At 33.8% G+C, this 18,030-nt stretch overlaps 1 protein-coding gene across 1 annotated transcript in view; it reads right to left on the bottom strand.

Annotated features, from left to right (window-relative positions):
- Window positions 1-16,080, bottom strand: part of RhoGAP102A (Rho GTPase activating protein at 102A) — a 169,621-nt gene extending 153,541 nt beyond the window's left edge. Inside the window, exon 1 of the mRNA XM_089644574.1 lies at window positions 15,751-16,080. Coding sequence (XP_089500700.1) covers window positions 15,751-15,868 — 118 coding nt within the window. The 5' untranslated portion in view covers window positions 15,869-16,080. The remainder of the gene's footprint in view (window positions 1-15,750) is intronic.
- Between the last annotated feature and the right edge of the window lie 1,950 nt (window positions 16,081-18,030).

Raw genomic sequence — 18,030 nt, 5'->3', positions numbered from 1 at the left:
CCATTGAATCTTGATAAAGTTTATTCATATGGCGTGGTCCACCAGTAAATGAAGATGGAAGAATGACTATATTACCTGCACGTACTCCTCTATCAGTGGCTAAATTTCTTACATGGTCTTGCAAACCTTGGTAGCATTCCACTCTGAGTTGTCGTTGGTTTTTCCTTATGTAATCTAGGCGACCAGATTCATAAATAATGTAAGCATGAATTAAATACTGTTGAAAAAGTTTACCCGCATAATGGATTGGATTAAATATGTTTCTTCGCACTGCTAATTTACTTGCATAAAACTGCATGGCAGTTACAGTATGACGTTGAGCAGTACAGAAATCAGCATGATGCTGAAAGCCTGGGGTCCAACCACATTCACCTGATGGAAATAGTAGTGGGAAAACCATAGGATCTAAATGCTTTGATAAAGTTGCCACCCTTTGAAGTCCTTCAACATTTTTAGGATAAACAGCGATATCTATACCCGATGGTAAATTCCCGTCTCTGTCTGCTACATATACCATGGCGATATCGTGAGAACTGGTTGGAGCATTGTACCTCCGTTGGTCATCAGCTGATGAACGTGTAAATAATAGACGTATATCTCTCACCTGCCCACCGTCAGCCGCAATGCGTAATTCTTCTTCCTCGACAGCTTCTTTTAGTTTCTTATACTGATGAGCATAAGGGCTTATTTGGCGTATTTCGCTATCAATTATTTGCATTATATTTTGATAGCAATCGGCATTAGATGGATGACTCATACGCACTCTAACAGCCTCATCAGGATCATATACATAAAGCTGAGCATAGGAAGGTATTTCACCTTCAACATGTATACTTCTGGAAGTCAAATGATAAACCTCACCAGAAATTTTTAAACAATATGGACCATTACCTGGGATATTAGCTATTTGCGCTCCAAATGAGGCAAATCCATTAGCACTGTTATATTGACGAATAAAATTCCTAAAGTTTTTAGATTGACTACAATCTCCTGTCAATAATGCGTTAAGTGCTGGAGGATAAGCTAAAATTTGTGGTATTATTTTTCCATTATGACAGCAAGAATGTAACAGTTTACCTTTTTCAACTTCAAAATGAAGCGCCTTGCAATGCTCGATTGTACATTCTTTTGACATGACGCCGAAATAATTCTGTTCTGGAAGCACATAATTTGGATTATTGATTAAAGCACACTTCAAGAATACATTACATCTATTTGCTGTGGAAAACCGCCTTCTGGAATTATTGTGTTCAATTTGATTATCAGTCATATATTCTATTCGTCTTCTGGCACTTCGATCGCTCGGTAAACGTCCCTCTCTCATTCGAACATTCCGAAATTCGGCCAATTCTGGTAAAATATTGTCCACATTCCTTTTAGCCATAGTTATTAAATTGAAATAATAATCTGAAAACAAAATATGTATTCTTAGTGACTCACAGGAACTTTTTAAAACAAATTTCTAGGTTAGCACGTCAATAATTATGAAATTACCTAGATATTAAACATGACAGCGCATGGGGTCGGTGTTGTAATATCAAAAAATAATTAATTACGTAAAGTATCGAGTGGAGCTGGTTATTTTTGCAGCCGGCTTTAAATGGTGGTAATGGTGGATTTTTAATTATATTTATTATTTATAATTATAATATATCTCACATTAACATACATTGCTTGACACTAACTGGCTATAAAAGTTTTTTACAATGATTGGAAATCCATATACGCTGGCAACACTGGACAATCTGTCTTTCGCGTGAATATGGCGTGAATAATGATAAACGTCAAATTTTAATACGTAATTGTGGATAATTTTTACTGTAATGTAATGAATCCAATGGATTGTCAACTTTCTAAAACATATTTTCTTCGATATTATCCAAAAATTATATGAGCATCGTGTCATTTTCAAATCGTGCCTTAATTTTCAAGTTAGCGGAATTTAACTGAAACAGACAATTTAAATTTGACCAATGAGAGGGCCTACACCGTCCAGACGCTAGAGTATTAATAATATCAGATTAAAAATGTATACCAATTATTCGTAATCTCGTTAAAACGGGAATACATAACCTAAAATAATGAATTGATGGGTTTCATGTTAAACTTTTAGCAAAAAATAAAAGTCAGTAGATTTTCGAATTTTGTCATATTAACGGGCAAACGCAGGTGTGTGAAAAAGTGTTCCGATGCATTCGGAAAATACCAACATTTTATAAGGAAACGGATTGCTGTCCCTTTTAAACAGGATTTTACTAAATCAATCATAAATCAATTTATTTGTTGAGGAATTGATTTCATTCTACAACAATGATTTTTAACCTTTAGTGTTAGAGGAAATCTACGGTTGATTTTCTAGTAGTTTTCCACTTGTAAACATGTTTATTTTTAGCTTGTAAATATAATAAAACTCAAGAATATTCTCGTATGACATCATTAAGTTATATATTTTATGACATCAAGGACATACAAATACTGATTGTGATCACTATCAAAAGAATCCACAGAATTCAAAATATTTGCAATCACATTATCCATTAAATGTGATGACACAGAACATGGTATGTGTCAGCCATTTTTTACGGAAAACAGTACGTCGGATGCCATAGATTACATATCTCAAATTGTCCGTTAAAACAGTGCTATCACTAAGAGAGTGACCTCCAGCGAAAGAAAACATCAGAAAGTAAAAATGACAGAAACAATTTAAAACTTTTTTCCACTTATTTTATTTTTTTGGCCGTAACCAATGGACACCAAAAATAGAAAACAAAAATGGACATGCATATGCATATATACCTTCATGACGTGGGACGTCCGACCATGATGCTTAATATAAACCTCCCCAACCCTCTACTATCCCTCTTTGACATCTGACATTCACCCCCCCCCCAACCCTTCTAACCAACCACCCCCGGATAAACTGCCAAGTAACTGTGCGTAATTGGATACGCGCGCGTTTTCAATTTTATCAGCTTTTATGTGTTTTGCGCTAAAACCGTATCCACTGTCAACATGGGTGGGGTTCTTTTAATTAATGGTGGTGACATTATGGTGCCTGTTCCTGATATAGGCTATACTAGATAGGACTTACTACCGAAAAAACTAACAAACAAACAAGTCATCAATCAATGTATTCGTGTACCCATACGTCCCGTTTTGCAGCTCTTGGAAATTAACCCACAAGCAGTCGTTTTCTCTCATGCTTAAAATGTTTTAAGTCTATGTTTTATAATTGTTATTATATTTAAGAATCAAACATTCAGTAATTTCACCAATTATCTGGATATATAAGATATATACAAAGTACAATTTAAATTAAAACAAAAAAAAACAAAGAAAAATTAATTATAAGAACAGTGAAAACAATAAAATAAGTACCTGTCTATAATTTTCGCGTCATGTGAAAGATTGAAGGCCTCCGTAGTCGAGGGGTAAGGCTTGTGACTAGCAATCCCTAGATCGAAAATCATTGGATTCGATGTGGAGTTCAGGGCAAGGAAATGTTATCCTTTCAACTGATTTTTATTTTTCATCCAAGAAGAAGAATCACAGAAGATGTAATCGATTGATAACTTTTAACGATGGCATGTGCATGAAGATACCACTAAAAGCCATTTAAGTCAATCAAAGTTGTAGCGTATAAATTGTGCCAATTCAAAATATTTAACATGCTTTAAATGAAAGTGGTTATAAATGCACCAAAATTTTATTGTAGTCATATGTTCACTGGGACAATGCCATCTCAGGAGACACATGCAGATATTGGAAGTGGAAAACACCAATAGATGCAGGAAATGTGAAGAGGATGAAGATACTCCATTTCACCTTTGGTACCAATGTCCTGCCCTGGTGGGAACTAGGCTCAGATACCTGGGGAGACATACAGTAGAACCAGAAGACACAGCCACATACCCAATAACAACCCTGGTGAACTTTATTAAAGGGACCAGGTTGTTGTTAAAGGATTGAGGTAAAATGGGAGATAGCACAATGGGTATATGGCCTAAGTGCTCACGGAAACTACGTATAAACCGTCTCAGTTTAAAATATATATATGATCACTACTTAAAGAGTTTGGGTAATTGTTTTCGGCAGAAAACTTGGGATCTGCTAGACTGTCCTCACTGTCAAGAGAATCTCACATTATCCATTAAACGTGATGACACAGAACATGGTATGTATCAGAAATTCTTCACGGAAAACTGTACGTCGGATACCATAGATTACATATCTTAAATCGTCCGGTAAAACAGTGCTATCACTAAGAGAGTGACCTCCAGCGAAAGAAGAAATCAGAAAGTGAAAATGGCAATTAACATTGTCTACACCAGATTATTATAGTTATGAAAGCCTAAATTTATTAATTTATTTTATATTATAGAAAAAAACAGTACATGATTTACAGAGATGAGACAATATACAGGAATAAGATACTTCATGTTGGGTACCTATGATATGTTTCCTTATAATGTCTGCTAAGTTGTATGTTTATTCCTTAATTGCCAGGTGACGTGTGTAGTATATAGGCGTGTGTGTGATGTGTTTTTGTGTGAGTGTGTCTGTATGTATGCGCATTGAACAGTTTAAATTATTGACATGATACCACGTTTGAATTTGGTCAGTGAATCCGAAAAAATATCAATGTTAGAGTTAAGACAAATATTATTTAGAGTATGAAGAGCTCGTTTAATTGGCGAATTAGATGCTGCATTTGTTTTAGCACTGTATGTCGTGTACGTTTCAAAGGTATGTTAAAGTTAATAGGGGACAGAAGTTCGGCACAATCAGTGTCATTGTTTAAAATTCTGCGTATAAATATTGAGTCAGCTACTGCTCGTCTTCGCTGCAAGGTTTCAAATGTACACTCAAAGTTATTGTTGAATTTTTAGGTAATATATTTTATAAACTTATTTTAAATGATATTTATTTTCAACAATTTGTGAAACAACAACAATGAAATGACAAATATGATAATATATATCAGATATATCATAATCTATGTAGGTATTTTTTTTGGTGTCAATTCTGCATAAGAGTTCCAATTGTTTGAAGCCAGTGGGATTATAGCGTTCCCAGTTGGCATATGTTGTGATGCTGAAGGGAACAGGGATATATGCAAAAAATCTGATCAAACTCATCGATATGTAATTTTTTGTATCACAAATACCAATCTAGTGAATTATTTATCGTTGCTACTGGCCGATACATTCCTAGCGAGCCTCTAATGGATTATATTGAGTCAGTTCACGGTCACCCGGAACCGCCCGAGTTATGAAAAATTGACATTTTTAAGTCGCTGAAATGTTTATTTCAGTTTCACGTGATGTCACCGGTGAAATGAGAAGTGTTCAAGATATTCGTGGCATAATGAGCTTGTTATTTCAAGTGTGATATTATTATAAAATGCAAAAATTCCGATTACCGTACGTCCGAGTTTAAATGGATTCGTCATAATTTAGAAAATTAGCATAAAAAGAAAAATGATTATCAAATTATTTCCTCGGATACATGTCATGATAAACTACAGACCAAAGACTTTTAATTCAAAATTGAAAGGCATTTATTACAAGGCCGAAGCCGTCCATTTTAATGTGAATTTGAGACGTTGGGACTGTTGCATCACCAATACACAATGTTGATTTATTAAAAATCTGGTAAAATTATTCGTTTTCCTGTTAAAAACGGGACTGAAGGCCTACAACGAATGAACTATCAGTAAAGTACAAATATATTATGAGGAAATCGAAACACTTGTGCTTAAAAACAATCCGTTATATTTTTTCGGACAAGGCCACCAGTGTTTAAATATATTCTGACTGACTAATATTTTACTAGGAAATAGTCATGGAGTCACATTTTTAACAGTATTTTGTTTAAAATGCCGTAATCACTCTCCGTGTAAGGTTATGTTGTGAAGCTGAAGCGAATGGAAAAGGGAAGGAGATGAGATAGATGAAAGTTGAGAAATACGCTAAATATCGCTCGTAGTATCCTTGAATACGCATCACAAGTGTGGAACCCAGGCTATGCAATACATAAAAATAGAATTGAAAGTGTTCAAAATAGATTTTTAAGGTACCTTAATTTCCGCTCTTTTCGATCTCATATCAGTAATGAAGACTCTGCAAAGTTCTTCAATATACAGACGTTAACTTTCCGAAGAAATGTAGCAGATTTGGTAATGTTATTCAAAATTACACACAATTTAATCGATAGTCCTGATCTTCTTCAACGCCTATTATTCCATGTTCCCAATCGCAACAGCAGACAGTCGCTTACTTTTAATCTCCCTCATTGTAAGACAAATTCCAAACAAAACTCATTTATCTACAGATCCACACACTTTTTTAACTTAAATTATAACCATATTGACATATTTAACTCGACTTTACGCGACATAAAACAAAAACTCAATAATCAACAAAACTCAAACTAGTTCAATTCCTATATATTCCCGTCCTTTGCCTCTTAATCCTTATCCTATATTTCCCCCTCCTCCCCCCCACCCTCCTTTATTTTAATATTTTTAATATTTCCTAACTAAACAAGAAATTAATTTAAGAGAACATCTCTATGCCATTGTACACCATTGTAACACCATTAACTATTCATCAGTGGAAAGTTCATAATTGGCATAATTAATAATATTATTATTGTATCATTATATAATTACAGATTTGCTGTCAACTTTTCCAAATAAATAAATAAATAAATACCTGGCTGTTCAGATCTGGTCACCAAACACGAAAAAATAATTTTAGCCGGTTACATATTGTGGTATTTTACAAGGGCCGTACTAAGAACTGAGAGTATCTACCACTTGAAGACGTGCTGTAAATATACTGCAAAGACGTTTTTAGAAGCGAATCACAAATATATATCATTTATATATTTCGGTTATTACGTGCATTACGTTAATAGATACGTGCGTTAAGTTAATACATACGTGCATTACGTTAATAGATACGTGCATTACATTAATAGATACGTGCATTACGTTACTTAATAGATTCATGCACTACGTTAAAAAACATGTATTACGTTAATAGATACGTGCATTAAGTTAATAGATACATGGATTACGTTAATAGATACGTGCATTAAGTTAATAGATACGTGCATTAAGTTATTAGATACGTGCATTAGGTTAGTATATACGTGCATTACGTTAGTAGATACGTGGATTACGTTAAAGCGTTTTCAAAATAACTGCAATTAATTTCATAAATATTTTTTTCTATATTTCACAAAGCGGCATTATACCATGCTTCAAAGCAGTGAAAAGAACAAAAATATGTATCCCCATCTAAATAATGTATATAACGTATGTACGGTGTCCGGAACAAACGGGAAAAAGGTAAATCTACGTCACGAACCGAAAGAATCGATCTCATTTCGTTTTTTTTTTTTAAATTTATTTTCTTTTTAATCAGCCAAGTGGGGGAGTAGGTAGTACCCAAAATTACTATCCTCCTAATATTAGCTTAAATACTTGACATATAATTTTAGTATTTTACGTATTCCTGGACAAATACAAGTTACCATTGATAATTGACTGAATAATTGGGATTTTTATAGTTTAAAAGCCTATAAGACAGAAAAATACATGGGGTCGTCGGAAGACCCACTTGGTTACAGAAGTTTTGTTTGGCATCTTGACCTGTCAATAGTTAAAAAGGCTTTTAAAGACGGGTCTCTAGAGTTTTACGTATTTTAAAAGATATTAAGCAACTGATATTAACACCTTAACGAGCGATTTTTTTTTAAATTTTACCTAAAAAACTGAATTTACTTGAAAACGACAGCTCAAATATAAAAAAGTTGTAACACAAAATTGACTCCAAATCTGGTAGATCTAAATCTAGATTCACAACAGATTTGTACTACAAGTTCACAGATTTGTACTACAAGTTCACAGGTTTTTACTACAAGTTCACAGGTTTGTTCTACAAGTTCACAGGTTTGTACTGGAAGTTCACAAGTTTGTACTACAAGTTCACAGGTTTGTAATACAAGTTTGCTGACATCGTTTATAGAAGAGTGTTGGTTTGGTGTGGTGTGGTTTTGTTTTTTAAACGAATCTACCGTTTTATTCCGAGATTGATGAAATTTCGCACACCTGACTTTTAAAACAAGAGAAAGGTCTTTAAGAGTTTTCACCCCTACTCCATTTTCGCAACCCTCAAAGCAGAATTTTGATACTTCTTGATGATATTTGCACACTTGTATTTTATACATTTTAATTAGAAAAACTCTGTATAAACCCCGTCAAACGCTTGAGACTTCAGTTAGTAAGAAAGAACATATGACACGATTAAATGCAAATAACTTATTAAAAGTTTCATTTTACGAAAAATCTTGTAACATTACTGTCTAAAATAAAATTTTAAAAATAACAAAGAAAAATTCACAGCTGTCGTAAAGGTGAAAACTAACTGATATAAAATATTGATAATTGATTAAGAATTTCTTCAAATTATTCGTAATATGGTTAAAAACGAGATAGCAGGCCTTTAGCGAATGAATTGACAGGCTTCCTAATAACCTATTTCATAAAAAGTTCATAAAAAATCCAATATTTTCCCATTTAATTATTGTACATTGTCAGGACAAACGCAGTTGCACGTACAGGTGTTCCGATATATATTATAAATATACTAAAAGTTTATTGGGAAACGTCCTGCAATCCTCTTTTTAAGGGGATTTTAATAAATCAGCAATACTCACTTTTCTCCGTACACTATCCTTTCTCTTTAAACCCATCTCTTTTCTTTAAGCCCACCCGAAGAATTTGAAAGAAAGCATGTTTTCACATTTGCATGATATCTTGCATCAATCCCGTTTTAAATACATTTCTAAAACAGTAACGTCATGTCAAAATTCTCGGGAACGTTATTCGACATGTTGTATTTCGTCTATCGACCGTGAAATACTGATATTTTCGTTCATGCAAGATAAAAATATGAATATCTGAATAATTTCGTTGCTTGTTCATTACACGGGTTTTGATTTATATAATCCGACGGAATAATAACAAGCAGCGCTCAAAATATTGACTTTGGTGAAAGTGAAACGTGCGATCATCAACAGTTGATACTCGTAACAAGTAGACTCATCGCTAGCTCAATTAATAGAAGTATGAAGTTGGAGAAATGGAAAAAAGAATCGAGTATGAGCTCAAAATGTTTCCTGTGTAATGGTGATATTCTTAGCTAGCAGAAAATTGAAACCACGTCGCCCGGCTGGGAATCCAACGCATTTGCTCACTCAATTTGCCCACTAGATGCCTAAGATGGAAATAAAGAGAACTTTTCGCATCTTTATAACGAATTGGTGTACATTATGAATACAAAATAATATGATTTAGATAAACTGAAAATTTTCCTATCGTTTCCCTTGAGTAGAACACAAATAAATGTAAAATACTAAAAAATACATTTTTGAAGTGAAACTTCTTTAGGCGCGTAATGGATTTTCGGGGACGGAGTAAAACCGAGTCAGGATCGACACGAAAATGCGGGTACCCCCACCACCGCTCACCGTTCACTGTCCCTCTCTCACCATATGCGCTTGTTGAGGTGGGGGAGCCGCTCACGAACGTTCTCTCTCTTCTCTTCTTTCCTCTCTCTCAGACACCAGCGAACTGCGCCACGCCAAGCATCAGCTGCTTGGTTAGTATACTGCGTCGTGAGTGTAATACGAGTGAAATACGTAATTGATTGTGGTTCATACGGTTTGGTACAGAATTTCAGTGTTAAAAATGAGTAGTGACGAGATAGAGGTGATGAACACATCAGTGGCACAAGAGGAAATATCCTATCAAATCCATGCTTCGTCGTTGAATTATTTAACCTCTAATTTTCAAACTAACCTAAGAGAGAAAATAGAGATGATGAAATGAAAATAGAGAGAGAGGAATACTAGAAGTTTCACTTCTGTCTTGCGTAGGCTTGACACACCCACTTTTTTTAAATAGAAATGTATGGAACAACTTTTTAAAAATACAGAATAGTAGCTAATATTATATGTGACAGTTTCCCTTGATTAACTTCTTTGCTTTCTTATAAAATTGTTTAGAAAATAAATAAAAACCACTTTTGTGCTTGAAATTGAACGTTTCTAGACTCCGTTTGTTAAGCGATTTTAATGCCTTTTACCAACACTGTGACAATATAAGGCATACCAAGAACATACACATTTTTGGCTTGTAGCTTCCTCTTAAGGTTTCTTATAAATTCACGTGCTTTTCTCCTCAGATTGTACCACGGAGGAAGGACTTTCTCCGTGGATTGTACATTTTGTGGTCTAGAAGTGGGTAGATCACATATTTTTTGGTTGTCCCTCTCTAAACAAATATCCTTTCTTTCATCAAGCATTATCTAAAATTGCCTCGACTCCATTCAACATCTAAGTCTGAATTCGTCTCCAATCTTCCATATCATTTTGAAATTAGCCAATTTAAACAAAAAATAATTAATAAATTTACCTTCCTTTTCTCTATAATTTGAAAAAACACACTTGAAGGGTGAAAACCAGAAAAATTTGAATAATTATTGGAAAACGGTAAATTAATTGAAGAATTACAAAGCAAAACCGGTCTTCAAAGACACTCCAAGGAGTCAAAAGTTTATCTTTTACTGAGCATCATGAAAATTGAAAAATAGGAATTATCAGAAGAAACCTTAGAACCATGTACAGAGGCGATGTCTTCTATTTATAAATCTCTTATAAAAGTAGGACTGTTCCGATGGGCAGGATATGTATCTACTAGGATTTTTATTTTTAAGCTTGGATCATTTAGGAGTGTTGGGAAATTACAACTAGGCAGTGTGGATGAACACACCAGACAGGTAACATATCTAGAAATCCTTATAGAGATAGCAGGAGACCAAGAGAAATTTTCCAGAAAAGATCAGAAACCAATAAGGGTTGTAGTGGTGATGACGATGTTAATAAAACACAATTAAGATTAACGAAATAGGAACTGAGGTCTTTATTTAATGCTCTACCAACAAAATAGTAATCTTAAGAACCATGGAGCAAAATATGGCCAAACTTTATTTGGCCACATTTATTTATATTACTTTATTTAATAAATGGAACACAATGACAATTCAACACTTAACTCAGGAAATTTGTTTAATCACTTTTCATGACTTTATATCACATTTTAAATGTGTTTTGAATTGTAATTTTTATGAGTTATTAGGTCACCATTTTAATGACCAGTAAACAATTTAAATTACAAAAGACAGTTCCAATGGCAAAGACAAAAATTTTGGGAATGGCAGACCACAACCAGCTAGAAAAGAATGTATAATACTAAAGCAAAGACCAGAAGATAAAAGGGTACCGAAAAATAAAACATGGATGGAGAGACACACAGAAAATAATGGAAAGACAGAAAATGTGCTGGTATTACCAGCAATGGTAGCAACGATAGACTTGAAAAAGATTAAACGGATACGGATTGTAGACCAAATAAGGATAATTAAAGGAGCGTGAATAAGATGTGTACAGTAACTAATAAAACCTTAGATAAAAGAAACAGAATGGGACATATCGCATAAAAGCGTGCCGGCATAGACTACGACCAAACTGCACGAACTATTAAAGCGGCGGCGATGGTGGAACCAATGAAACCAACGCGGTTAGTGTTTAGAAGTGATTTGCAGTAGTATGGGCCAACTAGGCAGGCAGAATATATTTATGCAGAGATATTGCATAGCATCACATGAAGTATGGCGCTATTAAATATTTCTAAGGGCGGGTTGTTTCTGAGAATTTGAACAATTCATCAAATTTCAACGTTCATTTTCAAGTTCTGTGAAAGATTTTTTCAAGTTCTGTTTTTATTTCAGTTTTGTCAAGCAACTAGCCTATAATGATATAATAACAGAACTTGAATACGACTTTCACAGAACCCGAAAACGAACGTTGAAATTTGATGTATTGTTCAAATTCTCCGAAACAACCCTTCCTAAGACTGTTGACATTTTTAACAGTACCCGGAGACAAAATTATTATTTAACTATTGAAGACAATGTAAGCGATTCCTAAATGAAAATTTGAAACAGAAAATAAGAAAAAGATACGGTCTAAACACATCTAGGACTCGAACCCAGGATACTTGCCTTGTCGGGGCACCGCTCTACCAACTGAGCTAATGGGAGCATATCTCCTTCGGTTATATTTAACTGTATCATACTTGAAATAAGAACTACCAACATTGTCTTCATTTTTCTCAACGCACATTTTTATTGACAGCTATATTTATGTATGATCGCAAGATTCAACCCGAACTAAATGCAATCTAGACAGTGTATTAAGATAAATATATCTTATTTTAATTTTAATGTGCGACATCTATTAACTTTTTCTGCAAGTCTAAGATAAATATTTTATTATTTGGAATAATTTAATGAGTAAAACCTGGAATTGTAATATTTGATAATTGTAATATTGCTGGGTTCGAGTCCAAGGAATTTTCGTTTAGGAACCGCTAATATTGTCTTCAATAATTAAATATTATAATTTGATTTTACTCATTAAGTTATTGCAAAAAATAAAATAAAACAAAATAAATATAGTTGATTTATTAAAACCCTGTTAAAAGCGTGATGGTGGGCCATTTCCAATATAAGTACATTCAGAATATATCGGAACACGTGTTCATGCAGCTGCGTTTATCCTAATAAATATATTGAAGAAATCCGAAAATGTTGGAATTTTTATGAACACATGTTCCGATATCCCAATAACACATTCGTGTTTTTCTCATAGTTTGTTGATAAACCTGTCAATTCATTCATTAAAGACCTGCAGTCCCGTTATTAATCGGAATACGAATAATTTGTGCAGATTTTTGATAAATTAGCAATATTTTATATCAGTAAGTTTTCTCCACGTAGCCTTGAAGGATTCAAGGGGCATGTAAACGCCATACAATACACATTATAATAAGTATTTTATGCAACATGAGTATTATAAATGGACACAGTATGTTATGCACAAAAAACATGCAATGTGCGCTCGATTTCATAATAATCCACGGCTAATCATCCTTGTTACCAATATCTTGTTTTCTTTCATAGCTCAAATGAGTTTAGAAGAAAGATATAAGTTTACGTTATCGAGTGAGAAAAGAAAGAACAAATTCTCTCTAGCATTATTTCAGTGTATATGAACGAACATCCGTTTTGTTGTTGATCTTAACTCCTGTTATAAATACGCTTTACGGCTTTATTTGTGGTTGTAAGTTGTTCTTTTGCGGTGCACTTAAGTAAATGAACGCGATATAACACATCATGCATTTCGATAAACATTTAGAGAAATCCGAGTTTTCACGTTAAAAGTATTGTTGGTTTGATATTATTGACGTATCCCTCTGTATAAAATAGACTGGAGTATGTCTGCCTGTCTGACTTTCTTGCATAAACAGACTGTGACCTAGATAAACCATTTTTTTCATTACGACTAATAGAACTTAGCGCAAAACATGGGTTGCCTCTTTAACATGATTTTGGCGGTGACCCGACTCTTGATCACAGTTGATCCCCGGACAATTGATCCCTCTGCCAGTTGACCCCTCTGCCAGTTGACCCTTCTAACATTTGATCCCCATAGGAATATTTATGATCTACTTCCTCATAAGTAAGGAAACTGTGATGTATGGTAATAAGGTTAAGTACTTAATCGATAGATGGCGGTAGTCATAAAGCTTACGCCAGAGTCCGTCAGATGTCGCCAGGGTGTAACAGGTACTTGCGATATTATATTATCAGAGAGCAAGCTCCTGGGGCGCAGAGTTTTACCTACACTCGGGTAACGATCAGTTCTAGCTAGCCAGACAGGTTATTGCAACGTTAATAAATACATTTATACAAAGAACCTTTTACTTTTTTTAAAGAGTTCCTAACACCCGAAGTCTGCTTGAGTAAAGGCATATATAACAGAAACTATGCAGAAAGGATATACGGCTGCAAAACAAATGTCGATATACTTAGTTATATCTCAGATAGATATGAGATAGAAATCTGAATAGTCAAAAGTCGACATTTTCATATATTAAGTCACTGGAAAAAAACGCAATATCTACCACAAAATTTATTAGTGTTTTTATAGTGTATGTTTCCTAAGCCTGCTGCGTATATAAATATGTCATATTTTTTTATTCTACGGTATATCCTTTCTGCATACTCCTTTAAGGAAACGGAATTATTGTTAGCCGACATAATATAAGTATAAATAGTATTCTGTTATAGTGCATATATCATCTCTGTATACTTATTTACTTATAATACCGGGGGATCAACTGTCAGGAGATTGCACGGGGGATCATCAGTGCGGGATATCAACTTTCCGAGGATCAATCGTTGGGGGATCAATCGTCGGGGATCAAGCATCATGGAATCGATTTTTACATGTACGTTCAAAGATTGATAGTACATTTTCACTAAGTATAAGTTCTGAAGAGGAATAAAGCCGATATGCTAATCAAGCATTTTTCCCACTGGCTTATCGTCCAATTATTGCAATATTGAATCGTTGTTTGCGGTTGCGTTTTATGGCGTGTCTCCTGCGGCAGAATGTTTTCGAAACATCCGACAAAAATAAAAAAACATTGCTGCAGGGTCACGTGGCCAATGAAAAACAAAAAAACGTTGTTACCCCGACGCAATGATTTGGTTTTTTACGGATGTTTTGAAAACATTTTGTCACAGGAGACCTGACTTTAGAACCACTAGAAAATACAGTCTACAAAGATATATCACCCATCTCTTACATTGATAAAACTTAGCAAATAATATCGTACTCTAGGACCTTTGAGCCACATTTTGCTACATCCTCTTCCAACATTTCGGATAGCATTACAGTTTCCATCATCAAAGTAGGTATCGAACATCACTGCAAGGCAGTTAGTTATTTGACCCAAATCCACTAAGTAGGAGGTTTAACACAAGTATTGAACTTGAGAACATTAAATTGGGTGACGCGATTTTTCTGAAAGGATTAAATATTAAAAATTCTTTGTTAATGTTAATTTTTTCTTAAAAATACCTATATGTTAGTCAATTTTTTCTAGTGCTTTTAATCTCAGGCAGGTAGATAGGTAGGTACTTCAGTTCAAAAATAATTGTGATCAGTTTTCATCATTACAGTAAGAAAATATTTGAGTTTTCATCACTACAGTAAGAAAATATTAAAGATTTCATCATTATAGTAAGAAAATATTTAAGTATTTATCATTATAGTAAAAAAATATTTGAGTTTTCATCGTTATAGAAAAAAAGATGGATGTTTAATTTGTGTATTTTCGAAAGTAAAATAACATAACATATGTAATTTAATAAAATAACATCGTATTATAATATAATATGATGTTAATTCATGAAATTTGAAAGATAATTATCGAATGCTGTAAAAGTTCTATTCAAGTTCTGTTATTATCCAATACTGTGAAGCAACCGACCCATAGTGAAATAATAACAGAACTTGAATACAACATTAACAGAACTTTCAAATTAATTCTATGAAACAACCGCCTCTTAAACTTTGTTATAAACACAATAGAACTCCATTTGAAAATTCATTTTTTTTTCTTTCTAGTAACATTTTTTAAATGTGTTTTTTTCACAATTGATGTATTTTTTTTACTTATTATAATATGATAACTGACCAGAAAATAACACATTATTTTAAAATGTGTCTCTTAAATTAATTATATATGTAATTAAAGAAATATACCGATATCCTTACTGGCTACGTAGGCAAGTAGCGAGTTGTGTATCTGGATGCCCATTAGGGAGGCTGGCAACACTTCCGTGGCTGTCAACACACTCTGCAACACATCCCCCGACACCATTAATGTAAAATCTCACTAACTATTCAACACAACAATGCACAAATCAATAAATTCACTAAAAATCGTTTTTACCATTCAACATTCACTTTAAATTGCACTGTTAATAAATTTGGCGTAATGATTTTTCTTCTGACCATTTTGAATACGGCTTTTAATTTGCCACACGCAACGATATAAAAAGGAACTACAGTTTTGTACGAATATCAAGTAGTTTTATAATTAGTCAGTGTACTATAAATAAATATCACTTATGAACTTCCACGTGTTGTCACTTTTTTTTTAAATTTCACAGATGATACAACTTTAAATTAGGCGGGCAGGTACCTAATTAGCGCTTTGTTTATTTTAATGTCTGGCAATATTTGATGATTATTTTCGCAAGATGGCCGCCGGCTAACAGCTGAGCGCGGTCTGGAACGCGTTCGTCTGAAATGATAAAAACACACTGACATTAGTGAAGCTACCGGCACAGAAATAAAACCGCGCAGTTATAGCATTTACTCGATTGTGTATTTGCCAATAAATATATTACAAAAATGAATGCTTCCCCCGCAAATGAATGAGTCAGGGAAGGAAGTTTAGACCGGAGTAAGCACGGAAAATCCCGCTTCGCTGCTCTGTCATGTCACGATTTTCGTCACAACATTGGAGCCAAAAGATCTGCCGGTGATAAAGTGAATTGGAGATATATTTTACAACGTTTGTTTTGCTAGCATCGGGACAGAGTTAATACAAAAACATGGTATGAAATACAACAACAAAATAAATTTGGGGTCCTTCTGTCTTCACATGTTTGTGTGAAATACCATCAAAATTATATAATTAAAATTTCTTATAAAAATATAGCCTTTCCACCGTTGATGAAATTTCCTTTCTTATCATCATCATTTTTTTTAGTTTCGGTTGTTTGTCTCTCTGTCTATGTAACTCTTGTTCAATGAACTCGTATTTTCTTTGAATGTAAGTTCCACTTTCATAATTTAAATTAATTGTGTAAAGAATTCAGAGCAGTGAAATTGCCTATCGATGCATAATATTTTAACATAAAATTATATTAATTGGGTCATTTTAAAAATTGGAGTCGAATTGTCAAGAATTCAGAAAATCTTGTGATCATACATTTGGCCAATGCTATCATTCAGCGGGTTTCCCGTGAATACACTACCTAAAATATTAATTATTTTCATTCAAGTAGGTACTTCATTTTAATACGTATATATATAGTTAACATTACCTAATTTGTCAACAACGTTGCTCTGAAATATTTATTGTAAATTCTTGTCAATTTTTTTCGATCTCAGAATGTTCAAAACGTCACATTAGCTATATCATAAATGCAGCGATGAAATATTTACGTATAATTTCACTATTCACGAAGTCCACGTTTGACAGCTGCTATCTCCGGGGCTAGCTTCCTTCTCTTTTTGTTACATGAGAACTGGTTACACCAATTGAGGTAGGTAATCTAAAGCGTACGATTACCTTATTATCATACTTATGGGTATTTCACCATCCTTTTGAAAGCTTATCGATAGGATAAACTATATTAATAAAATGACAAATACATACTCACAATAGGTAGAAAACTTAGCTAACTTATCTGCTCTATAGCCACTATTCTTGGTTCGAATACCGAATAATTATAAACTAGGAATATAAATCGTAAATCGAAAATATGCGTTACCCAATGGATAAGTTATCAAGATGATAGTGAAATACCCCCTTAAACTGTGTTGTTATATGGTGTGAAACTGTAAATATTATTATTTCAATAAATGCCGATCTATCGGAAATGAACTTATCCAGGTATCAAGCTATCAAACTATGAGTATATAGGCATTCTCCGTGATGCATTCGGATTGGAGAATATGAAAAATATTAACATAAACCATGAAAAATACTAACATAAACCATGAGCATTGAAATAGCAATAGGAACCTAACCAACTAACCATCACGCAGTTTACGCAGGGGCAGGCAGAGAGGGTGAACCGCCAAACAACTCGATATTTGCACACACTCCTTGCCTCATTCACATTCATACATCGTGTCATATATACTTTTCTATTATTTTGATTCTCGAAATGGCCCGACTTCAGTATCTGGTAAACTTGATCGTGCCATGACTGAGAATGATGAGCTATGCCGATTTACTGATTTTTT

The sequence above is a fragment of the Hesperophylax consimilis genome, chromosome 21, assembly GCF_061612785.1.
Source record: "Hesperophylax consimilis isolate HC1 chromosome 21, BYU_Hcon_1.0, whole genome shotgun sequence".
In the NCBI taxonomy this organism is placed as follows: Eukaryota; Metazoa; Arthropoda; class Insecta; order Trichoptera; family Limnephilidae; genus Hesperophylax; species Hesperophylax consimilis.
This window is presented reverse-complemented; position numbering and strand designations above follow the sequence as displayed.